Source organism: Callithrix jacchus, chromosome 2 (genome assembly GCF_049354715.1).
Source record: "Callithrix jacchus isolate 240 chromosome 2, calJac240_pri, whole genome shotgun sequence".
NCBI lineage: Eukaryota > Metazoa > Chordata > Mammalia > Primates > Cebidae > Callithrix > Callithrix jacchus.
In genome coordinates this window covers 97175402-97199495 of record NC_133503.1, presented here as the reverse complement: position 1 = coordinate 97199495, position 24094 = coordinate 97175402, and the positions used below count along the sequence as shown (strand labels likewise).

The window sequence follows — 24094 nt, the reverse complement described above, 5'->3', positions numbered from 1 at the left end:
GCTTCCCCAGAGCATTTTGCTACCGGTTAATCTTAAACTTGATAGTAACAAATTGTCCCTAGTGTTCCTAACCTTCCCCTCTCTTCAGCACTGCCACTGTCAATTTAAGTACTTTTTAACACCCAGCTCTTATTTTTATTTATTTATTGAGACCAAGTCTCACTCTGTCACCTAGGCTGGAAGTGCAGTGGCATGATGTTGGCTCACTGCAATCTCCGTCTTCTGGTTCAAGAGATTCTCACACTTCAGCCTTCCAAGTAGCTGGGAGTATAGGTGTCTGCCATGATACCTAGCTAATTTTTGTATTTTTAGTAGAAATACGGTTTCACCATGTTGGCCAGGCTGGTCTCAAACTCCTGACCTCAAAATGATCCACCTGCCTCAGCCTTCCAGAGTGCTGGGATTACAGGTGTGAGCCACTGCACCTGGCCCCAACTCTTATTTCATAAGCTCATTTTTTAGGAAATAATAGCATCACTGTCTTTTTTACTCTTTCCCCCACCATGGACCCAGGTCCTGCAGGTCCTCACTAGGGAAAACTGAAAAATAGAATTAAATCTCATCTTTATGGGAGTTGTGATACCCAGCTGTGAATGGAGTTCAGGCTTTCTGCAGTGTTTTCTCCTGTTCCTGTGTCAGAAATCAGAGAGAGAGAGAGCAGCTTGTCTTTAGTCTACCTTCCCCAAGGGATGCTACATCGTAAGCAGGGGCTTCCTTTCTTCCCATATAGCCCATTACTATTAAGGTTGCCACATTAGAATGAAGGCTTATTTCTTATTTTTTAAATTGCTTCTTAGTAAAGAAAAGTACATTTTAGCAAGAACAGAACCTTCCACATACTCACATTCATACTCACTAATAAGATTCATTCTCGTATTTCCTAAGAAACTACATAATCAAGCAGAACTTTAAAAGTAATAGCATCAGAGTGGGGAACATCTCTCTGTAGGACCAAACTCCAGAATCTATAATAGAAAATATCTACAAATCTGACTGTATGAAAACAAAATTTTCTACATGGCAAAATGTTACAATTGACCCGTAAAAAATTCACAGGTTGGCATGCCCACCTGTCGTGTGCAGTCAAAAATTTATGTAACTTTTGACTTCCCCAAAACCTCACTGATAGCCTACTATTAACCAGAAGCCTTACTGATAACATAAATAGTATAAATAGTCAAGTAATAAATATTTTGTATGTTACATATATTTCATGCTATATTAAGTTAGAGAAAAAATGTTAATAAGAAATCATAAGGAAGTGGAAGGAAATTGGTGTATAAGTGGACCCATGGAGTTCACACCCATGTTGTTCAAGGATCAACTGAGTAAACCATGTAAACAGACAAATGTTAAGTTGAGAAAATATATATGCAGCCCAACAACTGACAAAATGCTGTCATTTTTAATATAGAAAAGGTCCTACAAATAAGAAAAATCACAGAGAAGGAAATACAAATGGTTTATAGTCTTGAATAAAATGTTTAACCTCACTCATATTAACATAAACCAAATTAAAACCAGTGATACACCATTTTTAAAAAAGCTAGATATGAAAAATTAAAGAAAAAAGTTTAAACACTTAAATTGGTGATGATGATAGCACAAATTGGTATAACATCTCACAAGGCCCATAAGTTTACAATGTACATATTCTAGGAATTTCTTTTATGTAAATGCATACACATGTATGAAATGAGGTATATCTATAAGGTATTCAATGCAGCATTGTTTATTATACCAAAAGATTAGAAAGGTTCTAAATGCCTGCCAACTAAGAGTTGGTTATAGTGTATCCCTACATAGATTTATGAATACCGGGGTGTTGCTGTTCACTTGGAGTGGTTGGCAAAATATTACAGAAAATATTTAGGAAAAGTTATAGATTATAACCTTTTGGAAAGCCAAAATATTTAGGAAAAGTTATAGATTATAACCTTTTGGAAAGCCAAAAGGTTTTATTGAGGCAGGTTGAAGGCAGTCGCCTCATTAACTTTAGCATAGGAAGGAGATAGAGACTGATCAAAAGGCCTTGCCCCACACCCATTTGTCTCCATTCTAACTGTTTACTCATGTTAACTTTGTGCTGGGTGGTTGTCTTTCAGGGGAAGATCAAAGGGGAATTACCTGTTAATAGCATTTACTCTGGGCAGAACCTAAAGCTTTTACCAGTCCTAAAACCATTCTCTTAACCATGTTAATTATTCACAAGTTTGTTTACTTAAAACCTCTGTTGTAAAATCTTGAGGGAATAAAAGTGTGAATGGACAGAGGGGCTGGGTTGATTAGTTGCATTTTGCCCTCTGAAAGCTGCCAACGGCCATCCCTAGCCCACTTACATCACTGTAATGGTGTGAGAGTGCATTCCTTCATCCTTTGAGTCAGGGTCTGCGGTTCAGAGTTCTGCAGACAATGACTGACGTCTCACTGGGGAATTCATGGAATATTACGCAGCTAACAAAAAAGTACCTAGTATAGGTTGAGCATCCCAAATCTGGAAATCCAAAATTCTCCAAAATCCAAAAGTTTTTGAGTGACACGATGCCCAAAGTAAATGCTAATTGAAGCATTTTGCATTTGAGATGCCCAGCTGGTAAGTATAATAGAAATATTCCAAAATCCGGAAACACTTCTAGTCACAATCATTTTGAATAAAGTGATACTCAGCCCGTACCACTTTGTGCTCTGCAAGATCGACTTTTTTTTTTTTTTTTTTTGGAGAAGTAGTCTTGCTTTGTAGCCCAGGTTGAAATGCAGTGGTGTGATCTCAGTTCACTGCAGCCTTGGCCTCCTGGGCTCAAGTAATTCTCCTAGCTCAGCCTCCCAAGTAGTTGAGACTACAGGTGTGCACCACCACACCTGGCTAGTTTTTGTATTTTCTTGTAGAGATGGAGTTTTGCAGTTTGGGGTTTCATCATGTTGCCCAGGCTGGTATTGAACTCCTGAGCTCGAGTGATCTGCCTGCCTTGGCTTCCCTAAGTATTGGGATTACAGGCATGAGTGACCACACCTAGCCCCCAGGATCAATTTTTAAGTGAAAAGTTGCAGGACAATATGTACTGTAATAATACGCAACCATTTATGTTTAAAATGTACATATAAGTATGCACATATGTTCTTGCATTTTTTTTTATTATTTAAGTTCTGGGATACATGTGCAGAACATACAGATTTGTTACATAGGTATACACATGTCATGGTAGTTTGCTGCATCCACCACCTGGTGATCTACATTATGTATTTCTCCTAATGCTGTCCCTCCCCTATCCTCCCACTCACTGCTATCCCTCCCCAGCGCCCCCACCCATAGGCCCCTGTGTGTAATGTTCTCCTCCCTGTGTCCATGTGTTCTCATTGCTCAACTCCCACTTATGAGTGAGAACATGTGGTGTTTGGTTTTCTGTTCTTCTGTCAGTTTGCTGAGAATGATAGTTTTCATCTTTAACCATGTCCCTGCAAAGGACATAAACTCATCCTTTTTTATGGCTGCATAGTATTCCACGGTGTATATGTGCCACATTTTCTTTATCCAGTCTATCATTGATGGGCATTTGGATTGGTTACAAGTCTTTGGTATTGTGAACAGTGCCACAATAAACATACATGTGCATGTGTCTTTATAATAAAATGATTTATAATCCTTTGGTATATATCCAGTAATGAGATTGCTGGGTCAGATGGTATTTATAGTTCTAGATTCTTAAGGAATCACTACACTGTCTTCCACAATGGTTGAACTAATTTACACTCCCACCAACAGTGTAAAAGAGTTCCTGTTTCTCCACATCCTCTCCAGCATCTGTTGTCTCCTGTTTTTTTAATGATGGCCATTCTAACTGGCGTGAGTCAATGTGGTTTTGATTTGCATTTCTCTAATGACCAATGATGATGAGCTTTTTTTCATATGTTTGTTGGCTGCATAAATGTCTTCTTTTGAGAAGTGTATGTTCATATCCTTTGTCCATTTTTTGATGGGGTTGTTTGCTTTTTTCTTGTAAATTTGTTTAAGTTCTTTGTAGATTCTGGGTATTAGTTAGCCCTTTGTCAGATGGGTAGATTGCAAAAATTTCTTCCCATTCTGTTGGTTGCTGGTTCACTCTAATAGGTTCTTTTGCTGTGCAGAAGCTCTTTAGTTTAATTAGATTCCCATTTGTCTATTTTGCCTTTTGTTGCCATTGCTTTTGGTGTTTTAGTCATGAAGTCCTTGGCCATGCCTATGTCCTGAATGGTTTTGCCTAGGTTTTCTTCTAGGGTGTTTATGGTATTAGGTCTTATGTTTAAATCTTTAATCCATCTGGAGTTAATTTTTGTATAAGGTGTAAGGAAGGGATTCAGTTTCAGCTTTCTGCATATGGCTAGTCATTTTTCCCAACACCATTTATTAAATAGGGAATCCTTTCCCCATTGCTTGTTTTTGTCAGGTTTGTCAAAGATCAGATGGTTGTAGATGTTTGATGTTGCCTCTGAGGCCTCTATTCTGTTCCACTGGTCTATACCCCTATTTTGGTACCAGGACCATGCAGTTTTGATTACTGTAGCCTTGTAGTATAGTTTGAAGTCAGGTAGCATGATGCCTCCAGCTTTGTTTTGTTTTGTTTTTGCTTAGGATTAGCTTGGCTATGTGTACTCTTTTTTTGGTACTCTTTTTTTCATTTTCATATGAAACTTAAGGTGGTTTTCTCCAATTCTGTGAAGAAAGTCAGTGGTAACTTGATGGGGGTAGCATTGAACCTATAAATTACTTTGAGTAGTATGGTCATTTTCATGATATTGATTCTTCCTAACCATGAGCATGGAATGTTTTTCCATCTGTTTGTGTCCTCTCTTATTTCCTTGGGCAGTGGTTTGTGGTTCTCCTTGAAGAGATCCTTACCTCCATTCCTTTTTAGTTGTATTCCTAGGTATTTTATTCTGTTTGTAGCATTTGTGAATGGGAGTTCACTTATGATTTGGCTCTCTGTCTGTTGTTGGTGTATAGGAATGCTTGTGATTTTTGTACATTGATTTTGTATCCTGAGATTTTTCTGAAGTTGCTTATCAGCTTATAACATATTAACCTTAAATGTAAATGGGCTAAATGTCCCATTCAAAAGACACAGACTGGCAAATTGGATAAAAAGTCAAGACCTATTAGTGTGCTGTATTCAGGAAACCCATCTCATACGCAAAGACACACATAGGCTCAAAATAAAGGGATGGAGGAAGATTTATCAAGCAAATGGAGAAGAAAAAAAAAAGCAGGGGTTGTAATCCTAGTCTCTGATAAAACAGACTTTAACAAAGATCAAAAGAGACAAAAAGGGCATTACATAATGGTAAAGGGATCAATGCAACAAGAAGAGCTAACGATCCTAAATATATATGCACCCAGATACATAAAGCAAGTTCTTAATAACCTTCAAAGAGACTTAGACTCCCACACAATAATAGTGGGAGACTTTAATACCCCACTGTCAATATTAGAGCAATGAGACTGAAAATTAACAAGGATATTCAGGATTTGAACTCAGATCTGGACCAAGCGGACCTAATAAATATCTTCAGAACTCATCACTCCAAATCCACAGAATATACATTCTTCTCAGCACCACATTGCACTTATTCTAAAATTGACCACATAATTGGAAATAAAACACTCCTCACAAATGCAAAAGAACAGAAATCATAAAAGTCTCTCAAACCACAGTGCTGTCAAATTAGAACTCAAGGTTAAGAAACACTCAAAACTGCACAACTACATGGAAACTGAACAACCTGCTCCTGAATGATTACTGGTTAATGTCCTTGCATTTTTATAGAATATCTCTAGACATACACATGAGAAAATTGTAATAGTGATAGTTCCGGAAAGCAGCCATGAGAAAAGAGATAGATTGTATACTTTTTGTACCTCTTGAGTTTTATCCCCATAACACACTTACTGTGCCTGTATGTTTATAATGCTCATGTATACAATATCTTAATTCAGATTGCTATGGAGAACACCATCATTTGGTGTTCAAATTCAAACTAAGAAGTTTCTCTCCCTTGTAATAACTTCCTCTTATTTCAAAATGACAGTATATTATTTTGGTTGCTGAGAAGCTGAAAGCCACATCAGTGTGCAAGGTAGTAGCTTCCTGTATTCCAGGTTTGTTTTCTGGCATCATTGCTGCTTTTCTTAATTCCTTTACTATATTTTTTATTCTTATACTAATTTTGAGTTTTATTTATCTGTACCTTTTACCTATCATTATGTTCTTAAGACTAACATATGAAGAAAGCCTTTAGTGAAGTGTAACTATCTTTTAAGGATGATTACCAGTTTATTTAGAAAAATGTTCTTTTTAATACTCAAAATTTTAATGACTGTAAATATTCTAAGTCCTATCTTTAAAAATTGAAATCAGTTTAAGTTTTTTGAGTAATTCATTATTGATATATTTTAAGTAGAGAAGTTTGCAGTAACAACTGGTCTAAGTATTGCTCTTGTGCAGTCTTTATTAGCATTGTTTAAACTTACCTTTTTTTCAAAAAAATAGGTCATTGCTTCTTGCTGATCTTGACAAAGAAGAAAAGGAAAAAGACTGGTATTATGCTCAACTTCAGAATCTCACTAAAAGAATAGATAGTCTTCCTTTAACTGAAAATGTAAGTAACCTGGCAGTACAACTTATTTTAAACTTGAGTAACTTGATATTTTAAAGTACCTAGGTAATTCGTTAAAATTCAGAATAACTGAACTTACAGTTATTTATAAATTATAATATGTTTTACCCAATTTTAAGCCCAAATATGTAATAATTATTGAATTTTTGTTTGTAAAGATGGGAAAATTTATTGTGCTCAAATGTTTATTTAAAGCACTTATTGAGAAAATCTGAAAAGTTTGAATTCTAGAGGACCTCAGGGTTCCATTAGGCAATTAGCTTTTTAATTCTGTGTATTGAATTGCCAGACATACTCTAGAAATATTTATCACCATCTGCCTAATTTTTGTACCATGTTTCAGGAATCATGCCAGATGGTTTTTGCAATAAAAATGTCTCTGAAAATATTCCAGCTATAAATGCCAATAGTTATAACATGGATCTTAGTATTTTTGCAAACACTAAAGTTGGTATGTTTTGAAAATGTAACTGTTTTTAAAAAAATTTCTAAGGAATATAAAACTATTGACCACTGTTCACCAGTATTCACAATAAATTAAGAGTATATAGTTGAATAACATTCTGATTTACTACAAAAGGTTCTTTTTCTTGGCTACTGCTGAACTAGTAAAGCATATACTGAAAAGATCAAACCTACGTATAATGAATGTATTAGAGTAAAGAAAAAACATGTAGGTCAATAGTTTAGATTACAGAAGCTTATTCACCCATTTATGACAGCAGATTCTAAACTGCCACCATCTCTAACTACCTGGTTAGGTTTCCATGAGTCAAGTATTAGACATTCCATTAATCATGACCTTTTAGTCAATATAACACAGAGATTTCAACTTTTTGTTAAGAAATGACTCACCATGGCCAAACGTGGAGGCTCACTTCTGTAAACCCACCACTTTGGGAGGCTAAGGAAGGTGAATCACTTGAGGCCAGGAGTTCAATACCAATCTGATCAACATGGTGAAACTTCGTCTCTATTAAAGTAAATACAAAAATTAGCCAGGTGTGGTGGTACATGCCTGTAGTTTCAGCTACTCAGGAGGTTGAGGCAAGAGAATCTCTTGAACATGGGAGGCTGAGGTTGTAGTGATTCAAGATCACGCCACTCCACTCCAGCCTGGGCAACAGAGCGAGACTCCATCTCAGTAAAAAAAGGAAAAAAAAAAAAAAAAAAGAAATGACTCACCAGAGGAATCTTTTTAAGTGTCCATTTAACTGTCTTGTTTAGCTAATTAAAATACACTAGGATTTGTCTAGTTTCCTCATCTGGATGTTGTTGGCAATGGTAAAATTTTTCATTTCCAAAATTTTGCAAGCCATTGCATATATAGATATGAATTCTGATATGGCTGTTTTTGAATTATCCAATTTAAATTGTCCATTTAATTAAAATCATTTATTTAACTTGAAATGTATTACTTCAGGAAATTTTCCAATTTAACTTGAAGTGATTTATTTCTTGGATTGCTCAGAATGATGTCATTTCAGAAACATTGAATTACTTGTGTTTTTGTTTTGGTAAATGTTTACAAACAATTTAAAAAGAAAACATTTACGTATACATTTTCTTTACACACACACAAATACGAAACCCAGAATGGTCCTTAGGCATATGAGAACACAAGTTCTGATTAAGTAATGACTATGGAAATTTCCCCTAATGTATTTAGAAAAGCTGTTCTGTCATGCAGTGGACATAACATACCACGATATCAAATTTTTTTTTCTGATGAAGGAAGCAACTACAGAAAGCTATTATTTATTTGTTCAAAGTAACCAGTGCTATTAATGCAAAAGAAAACCCCAGCAACTCTCCCAGTACTACTTTCAAAACGAACATACCAAACTTGATTTCTATTAAAATGTAGTTATTTCTTCACACTAATAAATCAAAAATCAAGACCTGTATAAAACAATGTGAACAATTACTGTGCTTCATCTTCTGGACAAGAATGCCAAGTTAGTTTCTCTTTATAAAAAGCAGTTACAATTTGAGGACTCTTCTTATTTGCCTCTTTTGGCAGCACCAACTCTGCCCAATCGCAATCCTTCTATTTCATCAGAAACATCTATTCTCCACTGCTGTCTGTGGCACCATTTAGTCTTTTAGGAAAGACTTCTGGCAAAGCCTTATGGTTTGTCAACTGCATCCCTTTGCTTCTTTGATTTGCTGTCACAAGATTCACTGTCAGATAAAGATTTTCTTTCTGTACCATCTTTTTCTTGACTAGTTTTTTTAGAATTAAAAATGCTTCAGATAACCCTGAACAATCTAGATTTTCTTTAGGTTCCCAAGTGATGTCAGCATCTTTGAATCCCTTCCACATATTTTACTTTAGCATTCATTACACTTCACTCAAGTACTTTTTCCACCATAGATTCTTCAGGCTCTGCCTCTTCATCCTTTTTACTCTTTCCATCCTGTTCGTTTCCTATTTTTGGCAGTGTAGTTTTATTGGAGGCCATTTTATATTGCAGACTTGAGGAACTGATGTTCACCACCTCCAGGCTGCTCCAGTTTATAGGTCTGTAGTATTCTGTCAAAAAAGTTCTAATTCTGTCAGCCTCTCTCTCTCCATGTCAGTGATTTTATTCACGGGATGGCACATGTAAGATTGTTTCTCGAATATGTTTATAGAGGCTGCTTCAGTAGCATATATCCTAAAACTGGAACAATGCAGAGAAGATTAGCATGGCCCCTGTCCAAGAATGACATGAAAATTCACAAAGTACTCTATTTTTGTTTTTAATTGTACTTTAGGTTCTGGAGTACATGTGTAGATCATGCACGATTGTTGCACAGGTACATACATGGCATGGTGGTTTGCTGCCTCCATTCCCCCCATCACCTGTATCTGGCATTTCTCCCCATGTTATCCCTCCCCACCCCCGCTGTCTCTCCCCTAACCCCCCTACAAAAGACCCCAGTGTGTGATGCTACCTTCCCTGTGTCCATGTGTTCTCATTGTTCAACACCCACCTATGCGTGAGAACATGCAGCGTTTGATTTTCTGTTCTTGTGTCAGTTTGCTGAGAATGATGGTTTCTAGATTTATCCATGTCCCTACAAAGGACACAAACTCATTGTTTTTTATGGCTGCATAGTATTCCATGGTGTGTATGTGCCACATTTTCCTTGTCCATTCTGTCATTGATGGGCATTTGGGTTGGTTCCAGGTCTTTGCTATTGTAAACAGTGCCACAGCGAACATATGTGTGCATGTGTCTTTATAATAGAACAGTGTATAATCCTTTGGGTATATACCCAGTAATGAGATTGCTGGGTCAAATGGAATTGCTATTTCTAGATCCTTGAGGAATCGCTGCACTGTCTTCCACAATGGTTGAATTAATTTATACTCCCACCAACAGTGTAAAAGTGTTCCTATTTCTCCACATCCTCGCCAGCATCTGTTGTCTCCAGACTTTTTAATGATCGCCATTCTAACTGGCATGAGATGGTATCTCAATGTGATTTTTATTTCCATTTCTCTGATGATCAGTGGTGATGAGCATTTTTTCATATGTTTCTTCATATATGTCTTCTTTTGAAAAATGTCTGTTCATATCCTTCAACTACTTTTGAATGGGTTGTTTGGTTTTTTTTCTTGTAAATCTGTTTTAGTTCTTTGTGGATTCTGGGTATTAGTCCTTTGTCAGATGGGTAGATTGCAAACTTTTTTCCCATTCTGTTGTTTGTTAGTTCACTAATGGTTGTTTCTTTCACCGTACAGAAGCTCTGGAATTTAATTAGATCCCGTTTGTCTACTTTGGCTTTTGTTGCCAATGCTTTTGGTGTTTTAGTCATGAAGTCCTTGCTTGTGCCTATGTCCTGAATGGTTTTGTTAGGTTTTCTTCTAGAGTCTATAAGGTATTAGGTCTTACGTTTAAGTCCTTAATCCATCTGGAGTTAATTTTAGTGTAAGGTTTCAGGAAGAGGTTTAATTTCTGCTTTCTGCACATGGCTAGCCAGCTTTCCCAACAGCATTTATTAGAGAGGGAATTCTTTCCCCATTGCTTGTTTTGTCAGGTTTGTCAAAGATCAGATGGTTGTAGATGTGTGGCCTCCGAGGCTTCTGTTCTGTTCCATTGGTCTATATCTCTGTTTTGGTATCAGTACCATGCTGTTTTGATTACTGTAGTATTGTAGTATAGTTTGAAGTCTGGTAGTGTGATGTCTCCAGCTTCGTTCTTTTTGCTTAGGATTGTCTTGGCTATGCAGGCTCTCTTTTGGTTCCACATGAAGTTTAAGATGGTTTTTTTCCAGTTCTGTGAAGGTCAGTATTAGCCTGATGGGGATAGTGTTGAATCTATAAATTACTTTGGGCAGTATGGCCATTTTCACAATATTGATTCTTATTAACCATGAGCCTGGAATGTTTTTCCATCTGTTTGTGTCCTCTCTTATTTCCTTGAGCAGTGTTTTATAGTTCTCCTTGAATAGGTCCTTTACATTCTTTGTTAGTTGTATTCCTAGGTATTTATTCTCTTTGTAGCAATTGTGAATGGCAGTTCGTTCTTGATTTGGTTCTCTTTAAGTCTGTTATTGGTGTATAGGAATCTTGTGATTTTTGCACATTGATTTTGTATCCTGAGACTTCACTGAAGTTGCTCATCAGCTTAAGGAGATTTTGGGCTGAGGTGATGGGGTCTTCTAAATATACAGTCATATTGTCTGCAAATAGAGGCAATTTGTCTTCCTACTCTATCTTTTTGACAAAAAAAAGAAAAAATATATTTATAATCTCAAGATTATGTATTTTAACTATTATCCATAAATTTTTTAAAGGAAAATAGGCTAATTAAAATATAACTTACTCTCTTAGCTTAGATTTTCATTTTCTAATACTACTTTGAGAGCCTACAGTAGACAAAAAGGTAAAAGTTGAGAGAAAACCCTTTTGAAAACATTTAGCTAGCCGGGTTTCCTGAATGGACATTGGCTGACAGGAGATGGAACTGGGAATTTAAATGCTCACTCTCCTAGAAAAATCATTTAGGGTTGGAGAGAGAGAGAGAGGATCCCTTTTTCTGACAGTGCCCTTAACATATTAATACTTAACAGTACTCCTGGGAATTAAGGAGCACAGAGAGTGAGAGAACAGTTATTGGAGAATTGTTAGCATATGAGGATTTGTTGGGACTATAACTTTTATAAAGCAAAATACCAAAGTGTAGTTTTGCTTACCATTAACTTTGGTAATTAGAGAATTTACAAAATCTAGAATCCACTGTCTGCATAAAGTCAGGTTCAGGAAAGGGCTTAGATGTATAAGACAACTCAAGAGTATTTAGTTATTACCTGAAACAAAGATCAGTTGTCAAGTTAATTATTGTCTACTAATTTATTTAATATGATTTATAAGACATTATTAGGAACCATCGACAACATTAGCAAATTTAAACTCTGATTGTATTTTATAACTATTTTTTAATTTGACAGTTTCCATTTATATTGGGAAGCCAAGTTAATGAACACTTCCATGTGGAAATATCTACTTATCAAAATATTAAACATTACTGAAAGCATCAGCTCTAAACCACATTATTACAGCACACTGTGTCATGTTCAGTGGTTTTTTGTTTTTTTTTTGCAGAGTGGGTTTGGAAAGTGGAGGACTAATGAGTGGACTTACAACTGGCTCAGTAGGAATAAGAAATAACATGCATACTATTTCATCTCTATTGCACCCATAATTTGGGTATGCCTAAGGGAATACATTCTGCATAGGAATGCAAAGGGAGAAGGATGAGAACAATCTAACTTAAAGTGACAACATAATTTGGACCAGAATGCTGTTCTGAGTCAGAAATATGTCATACACAGTTTTCTATGGACACACAGAAAATCTGTAGCATTCTTATTCCCTTCCTGGCCCATTGTAAGTCTGTTATCTATCATTTTATTTAATCATTTTTTTAGCTTTTATTACCTCTTTGGCATGGGTTTATAAGTTTTATTACCTTTTCCTTTTAAAAATCCTGTTGCATGCTTGGCAGTTATCACAGTCTTTGGAATTTCAATTAGAGGGTTAATAAATTTGTAAATGAGTCATCACTCATTCTGAGGAAGTACTACTTTTTATTTGTTTCAACTTTGCTTTACTTTTTAGTTTTTACCAAAATCTGTGTTAACTTTGTCCACTCTATTTATGATTTTCTTTGTTATATAGTATAGGCTTTTTCTTATCCCATACTCTTCATTTGTTTAATGGAAAAGCTATCTCTATTTAGTCTGTATATATATAGTAATCCTTACCTTAAGCTGAAATATAAGCTTAAGAATGATGGACCTGTTTCTTGATATCTCTATGTTGTCCACATTAATATGCTAGTATTTAATAATTAAGAGTACTGCCTCTTCAGTGGAGAAGAGTCATAAGGGAACTGAAGTTAGCCTCACTCTAACTGGACCAATTATGTATTTTAAGTGAAATAGGCCAATCTAATTAAAGCCACTTGTGACATTGGCACAATAAGTGTTTGAGTTCCACATCACATCAGGGATCTAGATTGAGTCTGACACGTATAATCAAATTTAAACACTCCTCGGAGTAAAAAATAATTTTCTCATGTACCATGACTGACATCATTTTCTTTATCGGTACTTATATACTTTTTTGCTTTTACTGATTAACATAAATATAAAATATTAATATTTTTGTATTACTTGTGGTTTTAGTTTTCCTTACAGACAGATATGACCAGAAGGCAATTAGAATATGAAGCGAGGCAAATCAGAGTTGCAATGGAAGAGCAACTAGGCACTTGCCAGGATATGGAAAAACGAGCACAGGTAAGTTATTTGTTTCTAAGTGATAAAACAGCCAAGAGCTATTAGGAATAAAATGAATTACAGCTCTGTTAATATTGATTTAATTTTATTATTAAAGATATTTATAAGATTGTCTTTACTTTGGCTCTGTTTCAAAATAAGATTTATCATGGCTACTGAGCAACATAATCAATATTCATATCATAATTGTGTCTTTACCATATTCATTTCCCCGATACTGTTCTGTTCTGCTCTGCCTTGGAATTATAAGGGAGAGAAAGTTAGGTGGTGGTCTTCTAGTAGCTAATAATTGGCTGCAGTTCTCCTTTGAGATTTTTACTTCTTGTAATCTGAGACTGTAATGGCATTCAGAACATGTCACTGCTCTTCAAATTGTGCCCTTAAAAAAAAAAGTAAGCCCTCATTCAAGGATAGTAGGAAGGAAACATAAAGAGAATTTTAGGAGAGATGAAGTAAGTTGTATCGAGAATATTCCCATATTTCTACCCTCAATGTCAAGAAAAAATATTAGCTAGTGTTGCTATTAAGTATTTTTGTATATTATTGAATGTAGTTTTTTAATATTCAAACAAGTTTATGACTGACTAATGTTTTTAAGCCGTGAAGAGTCTTTGCCAGTGCTTTGGCTGTTTCAAAACTAGCATGGGTTGTTGTTCTTTTTTAACTTTTGGGATAAATTGGGAAGAAAACATTTAAAGATTTTCTTTAAGTAACTATTAATAGCAAATAAAAGGAGAAACCAACATTTACATGGTAGTGGCACAAATACATTTTTATTCTATAAAACATATTAAATAGTTTCAAAATGGCTACTGTAGGATATTTTACATTCTTTGAAGTATAATCTTTATTTTTTCTGTGAAGCTTCGTAAACATAATGAATTTTTTTTTTTTGAGAAGGAGTCTCATCCTGTTGTCCAGGCTGGAATGCAGTGGCATGATTTCACCTTACTGAAACTTCTGCCTCCCAGGCTCAAGCAATCCTCCTGCCTTTGCCACCTGAGTACCTGGGATTATAGGCATGCGCCACCATGTCCAGCTAATTTTTGTATTTTTAATAGAGATGAGGTTTCATTGTGTTGGCCAGGCTGGTCTTGAACTCCTGACCTCAAGTGAGCCACCTGCCTCGACCTCCTAAAGTCCCACTTTATCATTTTCAGGCTGCTGATAAAGACATACTTGAGACTGGGCAATTTACAAAAGAAAGAGGCTTAAGGAACTTATAGTTCCATGTGTCTGGGAAGCCTCACAATCATGGTGGAAGGCAAGGAGGAACAAGTTATGTCTTACATGGGTGGTAGCAGGCAAAAAGAGATTGGAAAGGGACACGCCCATTTTGAAAACCATCAGGTCTCATGAGACTTACTCACTATCAGGAGAACAGCACAGGAAAGACCCATCCCCATGATTCAGTTGTCTCTCACCGACTCCCTCCCACAAAACATGGGAACTACCACATGAGATTTGGGTGGGTACACAGAACCTAACCATATCACCCAGCCTAAACATAATATATATTCTGTCTGTTTTGGAGTATGGTGGTAGGCAAAAGTGCTGCTAAAACACCAGTACCATGCTGCATTTCATAGTCCATACATATTAGTTTCATAATAAAGCTGAGGACTTAACTATTGTGTGTGTGCATGTATGTGTACGTGTTAGTTATAATACGTGTATATAATATATTGTTTCTTCTTACCTTCCCTCTTGTCCCCTCCAATTCAGAAAGATTCATGACTTAAATGTCAAAAATAAAACTTTCAGTCTTTCAGTAGAAAATATACATATTTCTGATGTTAGAGTAGGAAAGTATTTCTTAAGCAAGACTTAAAACACTAATGATAAAAGATCAATAATTTTACTGTATTAAAATTAAGAAGTTATCTTCAGCAGGTACCTTAAAGAAAGTGAAAAGATAAATTACAGATTGGGAGAAGATATTTATTATCATATAACTGACAAAGAATTAAAATCAAGACTATAATAAATAATTTATAAAAATAGATTCCATTTTACATGTAAATTTAAATTTGAGATTTTCATGGCATTATTTTAAAATGTTAGGTTTGTTTAAAGAAACTGAAAAATATTACTTTGGTTTATATGAATTTGCATTTTTAAAATGTGAATTTATGGGATACTGTGAACAGAAGTGAGTTTTTCTGTATCTGTTAATGTGACCCTTTTTTTTTAAAGAGATCCTTAAAGAAAAAGATGAGTGGTAGTTGTAAATATTCTTGTGCTATATAAATATAAGTAGGTGTACTCCAGGCAGCTTATAACCCTGAAGAGAGGTTAACTTGAGTTCTTTCTTGGCCATTTTGTTCGCATAAGTGCTGATATAGTCATTTTATTCTGGAATGCAGTATTCTTCATTTTGGTAGTTAATATTCTAAGTAAATTTTATTCTGTATTTTGAGAAACATAAGCATTCATTTATTCTGGAAATAGTTATATGAAGGTTAGGGTAAAAAAAATATTGTGAAAAAGCTAAAAAGGCAAATAATGGAAATGTTGGTAGAATATATAAGAAAGTTAATATCCCTGCTCTATAAGGATCACCTACAAATCAGTTGAAGATGGTCAACCATGCCAGGCATGGTGGCTCAAACCTGTAATTACAGCACTTCGAGAGGCTAAGGTAGAAGGATCACTTGAGCCCAGGAGTTCAACCTGAGCAACATAACAAGACCCTATCTCTACCAAAAAAAAAAAAAAAAAAAAAAAAAAAAAAAAAAACATTTAACTGAGCATGGTGGTGCATATCCATAGCCCTAGCTACTTGGGAGGTTGACATGGGAGGATCTCTTCAGCCCAGGAGTTCAAGTATGCAGTGAGCTATGATCTCACCACTGCACTCAGAGAGAGACAGAGAGAGAAGAAAGGAAACAGATAACCAAATAGAGAGAAGAAAGCAGATAACCAAATAGAGAAAAAGAAAGAAAATAGATAACCAGAGAGAGAGAAGAAAGAAAACAGATAACCAGTGAGAGAGAGAAAGAAAACAGATAACCAAATAGAAAGAGAGAGAGAGAGGGAGGGAGGGAGGGAAGGAGAAGGAGGGAGGGAGGGAAGGAAGGAAGATAACCAAATAGCAAAATAGTCAGAAGATGTGAATAGTTCCATCACAAAATTAAGTTCAGGTGTCTAATAAGCAGTTGTGATAAGATGCTTAAATATCACTAGACATCAGGGAAATGTAACATAAAATAAGGTACTATATTTTTTGCCTATCAGGCTGCCTGAAACTTTAGAATTTGATGGCATGTAGTATTAGTGAGGGTGTGGAAGTAAGAAACATCATCAACACTGTTATTTTAAATCTTTTTTTTTTTTTTTTTTTTAGACAGTCTCACTATGTCACACAGGATGGAGTACAGTGGCGTGATTTCACCCTACTGCAACCTCCACCTCCTTGGCTTCAAGCAATTCTCATCCCTCTTAGACTTCTGAGTAGCTGGGACTATAGTCGTGTGTCACCATGCCTGGCTAATTTTTTGTTTTTAGTGGAGACAGGATTTCACTGTCTTGGTCAGGCTGGTCTTGAACTCTTGGCTTCAAGTGATCCACCTGCCTTGGCCTCCCAGAGTGCTGGGATTATAGGTGTGAGCCACCAGGCCCAGCCAACATTGTCAACCCTGCTGTTTTCAAGAATAAATTGATAAATTTTTGGAGGACAGTTTGATACTATTTGCCAAAATTAAAATGCCTATGCTCTATGACTTTGTGATTCTATAGGACTTATAGGAATATGTTCTACAGAAATATTTACTTTAGGGGAGAAGAATATAGATACATATTTTAAATTATTAAATGAGTAGTATGTAACCTATTATAAAAAGTTACTGAATATAGTGGGAATATGGATGGCAGCCAAAGTACTCCTTTCCCTCCTAACTCCCTGCTTGGGTGATTCAGCAAGTGAAACAAGAATGGCCCTGGAAGGTAAAAGTTAGCAGTTGTGTTGGCACTGCAATCCCACCTGCCTTAGGGAATGTTGAGGTGGTAGGATTGCTTGCGCCTAGGAATTAGAGCTATGATAATGCCACTGTACTCCAACCTGGGTGACAGAGCAAGACCCTGTCTTGAGAAAAAAAAGAAAAAGAATGAGGCAATTATCATTGCTGTCATTAATATGTTTGAAGAGCTTGCTGTCATCGCTATTATTTAACTTTGTTTGAGAGGCTTGACTAATGCAAATAGAAAAACAAAATAATGAATCCTATACTATTTTTGAACTAGAAAGGAAGAAATTAAATAATGATTTGTGAGTGATGTGGTTGTTCGCCTAGAAAAGCTATACAAAATGAAACAAAAATATTTAAACTCGTAAGAGAATTTAGTAAGGCATCTGGAGTTACATACAAAAATCAGCAATACCTACCAGTTAAAACTGGAAATGGGAATAGAGGACCTGTTCACAATAAGAAGAAACTGACTAGAAAAAGCCTGCATAAAGAAAAATGCAAAACTGTTGAAGGACATTAAATTTTTTGGAACCTGGAAAAATGATTCTAAAGTTTATAATGCAAAAATTTCTAAAACATTTATTAAAGAATGCATAATTGAAAATTTACCTTAGCATTTGTTAAAATTTACTGTAAAGATGTTGGAATAATCACAGTATGATAATAGAGGAATAAATTTAGGCAAATGATACAGAGTAGTGACTACAGAAAGGTACAAGAATATTTAAAATCTTTATGTGACAGAAGTTACATTAAAAACTTTGGAGAAAATAGTAAATTACTCAGTCAATTATATAGGTAGAACTAATGACCTATTTGAAAGATGAGAAATTAAATTAAACCCCTCACATCTTAAGAAAAGTTACAGGTTGATGAAATATTCAGATGTGAAAAATCTAAAATTAATAGAAGAAAATACAGGCAAGAGACCTTCTTAAATATGAATGGAAAATCAAAAACAGTAAAGGGGAAGGAATGTTAGGATTTATCTCATAACATTTTAAGTCATTCATTGCCCAAAAGATATGGTAAGAGAAAAATATTTACAACACGTAAAGGGGAAAATGTTAATAGCCCTAAAACATAGGAATTACTACACATTAATAAGAAAAAGACAGCTCTATGTTTTTGTTTTGTTCAGAGAGGGGGGTTTTGCTAGTCGCCCAGGCTGGAGTGCAGTGACCATTCACAGGAGCAACCATAATACACTGCAGCCTCAAATGGCTCTAGCAATCCTCCTTCCTCAGCCTCCTACATAGTTAGGACTTGAGGTGTGTACCATTGCACCTGCCTAACCCATGTTTTTTAATGGACAGAGGATGTAATAAGGCAATTTGTTAAGAAGATGCAAATGACCAGTAAAACACATACAAATGACTAGTAAATAATTTAGGAAAACTCAAAATCCACTCTTACCTACGTCTGTCAGACTGTTAGTCTCCAGGTACCTCTTAACTGCATGGATATCGATTTGGTTCACCTGGTATGGTGTTCAGTGAGTATTTGGTCACCTGGTGTGGTGGTACTTACTCTTCCATAGACATGTAAGCAAAGGTTAGAAAAGTCCACATCAGTTTGTTAATAGAGCTTAGTACTGGGATGTGGGAATTGGTGGGGTGAAGGTGTAAGTTCACCTCTATATTGCCATAATTTTTTACAGTTCTATAGATGATACTGTTTAATGTAGTTTATCTTATCCCTAGTTGATGGACACTTAAGTTGATTATAATTTTTCAGTTAAAAACAGCTCCGATAAACATACTTATTCATGTCTTGTAAACAAACATGCAAGAGTTTCTCTAGGTGAGGAGTCAGCAATCTTTTTCTTAGAGGTCCACATAGTAAATATTTAGGTTTTGCGGACCATATGGTCTCTTTTGCAACTATTCAATCCTGCCTTTTTCTTTTCTTTTTTTTTTTTTGAGCCACAGTCTCACTCTGTCGCCCAGGCTGGAGTGCATTGGCGCAGTTTTGGCTTACTGCCACCTCTACCTGTAAGGCTCAAGGTTTTCTTGTGCCTCAGCCTCCCAAGTAGCAGGAATTACAGGCATGCACCACCACGCCTGGCTAATTTTTGTATTCTTAGTAGAGACAGGGTTTCACCATGTTTGCCAGTCTGGCCTGAAACTCCTGACCTCAGGTGGTCTGCCCACCTAGGCTTCCCAAAGTTGCTGGGATTACAGGCATGAGCCACCACTCCCTGCCTTTTAACAAGAAAACCACCATAGACAATATATGAACAAATGGGCATGGCTGTGTTTCAGTAAAACATAATTTACAAAAACAGATGGCTAGTAGGCCCTAGTTTGCTGACCTTTGCCTTAGGATATATATGTTAAAAGCTTATGAGTGTTTTGAATTAGTTTTTGCCAAATTGCTCTCAAAATGCTCTTTTTAGTTTACATTCCTCCTGGTAGTATGTGAGAATTCTTGTTTCTATATGTCTTCTCCATCACTTGTGAGTCAGAATTTATAATTAACAATCAGTGGGCAGTGAAACATTTTGTCATCTTAACCTTGAATATATTTATTAGATTTTGGGGTTTTCTTTTTAAGTTACTTCTTTATATCCCTTGATCATTCCCTATTTTAATCTCTTTTTATGTATTCAAGAGATATTTTAGTATTCTCTTGATACCAATCCTAGTAGATAATATACATCTCAATTCCTCCCTGCCAAATCTGTTATCTATATTAGCTTCATGATAACAAAAATAAGCTTTTATGATAAAGCTAAATTAATTATATTGCCAGATTTATGCTTTCTGTGACCTATTTATACATCCTTTTCCTGTACTGAAGTCATAAAGGTAAACTTCCTATTAGCTCCTTAATTCATCATGAGTTTGCTGTTATGTATGTTGTGGAGGCAGGACTCTATGTATATTACTTACGTATGTGTGTATGTGTATTACATATTAATATATATTTATACACATGAATTTATACATGTGTGTATATATATTTATGTATAGTCACACATACACGTGTATACATACATTTATGTTAACTGAATTTCTCATTATCATTTATTGGATACAGCACTAGTTCCTCATTGATGAGTGGTCATATGTATCATACACCAAGTTTATATATGCTGGATGTTTCTGATACCACATTTTTTGTTTGCTGCAGTTTTATAAATCTTGATACCCAATTAGGTGAATCCTTCTTTGTTTAAAAATGTAGTATTCTGCCTCATTACTCTGCCATTTAAACTTTAGCATCAGCTTCTAATTGAAATAAAAGCTTCATGGGCTTTTGATTAGAGTTACATTCAATTTATAGATTAAGGAGAAATCACATCTTCATAATATTTAGTCTTCTTGGTTGAAAGGATGGACTCTAGAACCAGACCTCCTATATTCAGATCCCAGACCAACCTGCCACTTAGCTACACTGTGATCGTGGACAGACTCTCTGCATTAGTTTTCTTGTCATTACAGTACAGATAGTGATAAACTATAAAATGTGAGGATTAAATGAGTTTATATATATAAAAACACTCAGAACCTGGCACATAGTAAACAGATTATTAGGTATTGTTATTAACTTTATATCTGTCTATTCATTTAGGCTTTATTTTATATCCTTAAATAAGGCTTTGTCACATTCTCCACAGGGATCTTACACATCATTAAAACAATTATTCCTAGATAGGTTACAGTTTTTGTTGCTATTATAAATGGGAATTTCTTTAATTATATTACTAAATTACATTTAAGTAAAAAGTATCCAGCTGTCTTCCTGAAATCTTTTATTATGTCATCTTCAGTTTAAGATTCTATACACTGTGATATTGTTCGCAAATAATGACAATTAGTTTATCCTTTGCAGTCCTTACAGCTTTTTTTCTTTTGTTGTATAAGAACTCTAATACATCTTTGAAAGGAAACAGTGATAGTGGTCTTCTTTTTCTTGTCTTGACTTTAAAGGGAATTCTTCTAAAATTTCACAGTTAAGTGTGTTGTTTACTCAGGGTTTTTGATAGGTACCCTTTATCAAGTTAAGGGATTTACTTTCTATTCTAATTTGTGGAGAGTTATCCTGAATTTGTTATTACTATTACAGTTTTTTCAATCACTTTTTTCTAAATTCATATCAGGTTCATATTCCTGAACAGTTTGTTATTAAACATAATTTCATAAATATTCTTATATAGAAAAAGGAAAAAAATACTTAGTGGTTAAGCATCCCTAATCCAAAAATCCAAAATGTGAACTGCTGCAGTGAGCATTTCCTTTGCACCTTTTGGGTGCTCCAGAAGTTTCCTGTTTTGGAGCATTTTGGGTTTTGGATTTTTATATTAGGAATACTCAAGATGTCCTGGCTTCTTCTATTTTCATATCAGAAACAGAAGCACAAGAAATGTCATCTCCGAAACCATCCTCCTCAGTGGACATCAAGGTGTAGACATGACTTCAGTCTTTAGTGAGATACTGGCAACACGGAAATGTATTGTAAAATGGAGAGGAGCGGGAGATGCAATTTTCTATTTTCATCCTCTAAATATTACATTCTTTAATTTAGGACTTTATTGATGAAGGGGAGCTAATTGTATAGAAACTGATTATATAGAAGGGAGGAAACAATCAAATTTAGAAATCTATTAATTGTGTGTAGTTTGGATGTTTCTCTAAAGCTAGGAAGTATTTACCACCTCGTTGTAAAAACAATCACTCACTTTGCAGTATCTTTAGAAAACTACCAAAAATAGAGGTATTTCCTCTTCAGACGGTTTTCATGAATTGGATATGGTAAGATTTGTTAATGGCAGAATATTTTTTTTTTTTCTATTTTTTGAGACAGGCTGACTGTGTCTCCCAGGCTGGAGTGCAGTGGTGAGATCTCGGCTCACTACAACCTCCAAGCCTCCTAGGCTCAAGCCATCCTCCCACCTCAGCTTCCCAAGTAGCTGGGACTACAGGTGTATGCCATTACACCCAACTAATTTTTGTATTTTTTATAGAAATGGGGTTTCACTGGGTTCCCTAGGCTGGTCTCAAACTCCTGAGCTCAAGCAGTCTGCCCACCTTTGCCTCCCAAAGTGCTGGGATTACAGGCCTGAGCCGCTGTGCCTGGCCTGAGAATATTTTTTACCTTAAGTTTACTACTTTCAGAATCATGATCAAGAATCAGCATAGTTATATTGTTAGAAAGAAAAAAGAAAATTAATTAAGATTAATTTGGGACAGTAGTACAACTTCTTTGAGTTTTTCTGTTCTTTGCTTATCATAAGACTGTATATAATAGCAATAAGCATTTTTACTATGGTAGTAATAAAAGCATGAAGGTATTGTATTTAAGTAAAACTAGATGTGATCAAAGAGTAACTTTTATATGAACATTTTTAACTATATATGTAAAGCTAATTGCTGTAGTACTTTTATTATTTATCTGTTGAGGATGATATTTGTTTAGAAATCTTCTGTTGATGGATAACATAACCGAAAAATGTTTGGAAACTATTCCATCTAGTTTCTAACACTGCTCCCCCCTCTTATTGAAACAGTGTACTTTTATAATATCACTTTTGATTTCTTAATAAGATGTTAATAACTGTAGAATTATTACAGAAAATGGTACAACATTGTCAGTACTTGTTTTTAAAACCTATGTATTTGATCTCTCATAACTAGCTTTATGATAGATTTGCAAGGTCTTTTTTAATAAGTGACTTGTTTTTTCTATTCCTACTAGTATTTATAAACGTTAAAATGAAGTCTAGCTTTAAAACACACACACACACACACACACCATTTTCCCCACATCATTTCCATTCCATGTGGTTCAATCTGTAGTTATTGCTTTGTGGCCACTTGGTGGTCTCTGTATATTGGAAAAGCAAAAGCTCTATCCTCTTTGTGATGCTAGTTTAGGAGATAAAAATAATGTTTAGCCACAGTTAGGTACCTGGAAAGGCTGAAAAATACTACTAACTTATAACAGAAGTAACTTTGGGGAGAGTTGGACCTACTGTTTAAACCAGGGATCCCCATCCCCTGGGCCATAAGTGAGCGTTACCACCTGAGCCCTGCCTCTTATCAACATCAGTGGCTGCATTAGACTCTCATAGGAGAATGAACTCTCTTGTGAACTGTACATGTGAGGGATCTAGGTTCCTTATGATAATCTATCTAATGCCTGAGGACCTGAGGTGGAGCAGTTTTATCCTGAGACCATCCCCTGCCCCAGTCAGTAGAGAAATTTCTTCAACGAAACCAGTCCCAGGTGCCAAAAAGGTTGGGGACCCTGTTACTTAACAAAACAAATTAGATGTTCTTTTCCTTTACAGATATACTATGGTTATATAAATTTATTATATTGTATTAATGTCTGGATTAATATAAAAGATTAAATGTGGTAAAATTTTCTGTATTGAAATATTTTTTTGAGAGTAAATTTTCGCAATGTGTATTCTGTCAATTTTCATAATTCATGCAACATAAAATGAATATGATATATGACTTGTATTTTCTCAGTTTTACTAAACAGGTATAGAAATCTGTAGAACAAAGTCAGAAGTATTTTTAAAAATTGAACTGACCCCAGTTTGTTATTAAAGGGTGAATATATTTATATGTCTAGCTTTTTAAATAAGAATGGTTTGGCATCACCCTGAGCTGTTAAGTGGTAGCCATAGTATGATTATTTATATTAATGTTATTAATAAAAACATAACT

The 24094-nt window shown here is 35.3% G+C and overlaps 1 protein-coding gene, 1 non-coding gene and 1 pseudogene across 27 annotated transcripts in view; 2 read left to right on the top strand and 1 right to left on the bottom strand.

Moving 5' to 3' along the window:
• APC (APC regulator of Wnt signaling pathway) overlaps positions 1–24094 on the top strand; it is a 147806-nt gene that overhangs the window by 75544 nt on the left and 48168 nt on the right. For all 26 annotated transcript variants that reach the window (XM_035291090.3, XM_008991696.5, XM_008991691.5 and 23 more), the window contains 2 exons: positions 6522–6630; positions 13330–13443. In XM_035291090.3, coding sequence (XP_035146981.3) covers positions 6522–6630; positions 13330–13443 — 223 coding nt within the window. The remainder of the gene's footprint in view (positions 1–6521; positions 6631–13329; positions 13444–24094) is intronic.
• On the bottom strand, positions 8573–9113 carry LOC103791453 (chromobox protein homolog 3 pseudogene; annotated as a pseudogene).
• On the top strand, positions 9289–9391 carry LOC118151846 (U6 spliceosomal RNA). The gene has a single exon (XR_004740251.1). It is a non-coding gene; the product is annotated as a U6 spliceosomal RNA (small nuclear RNA).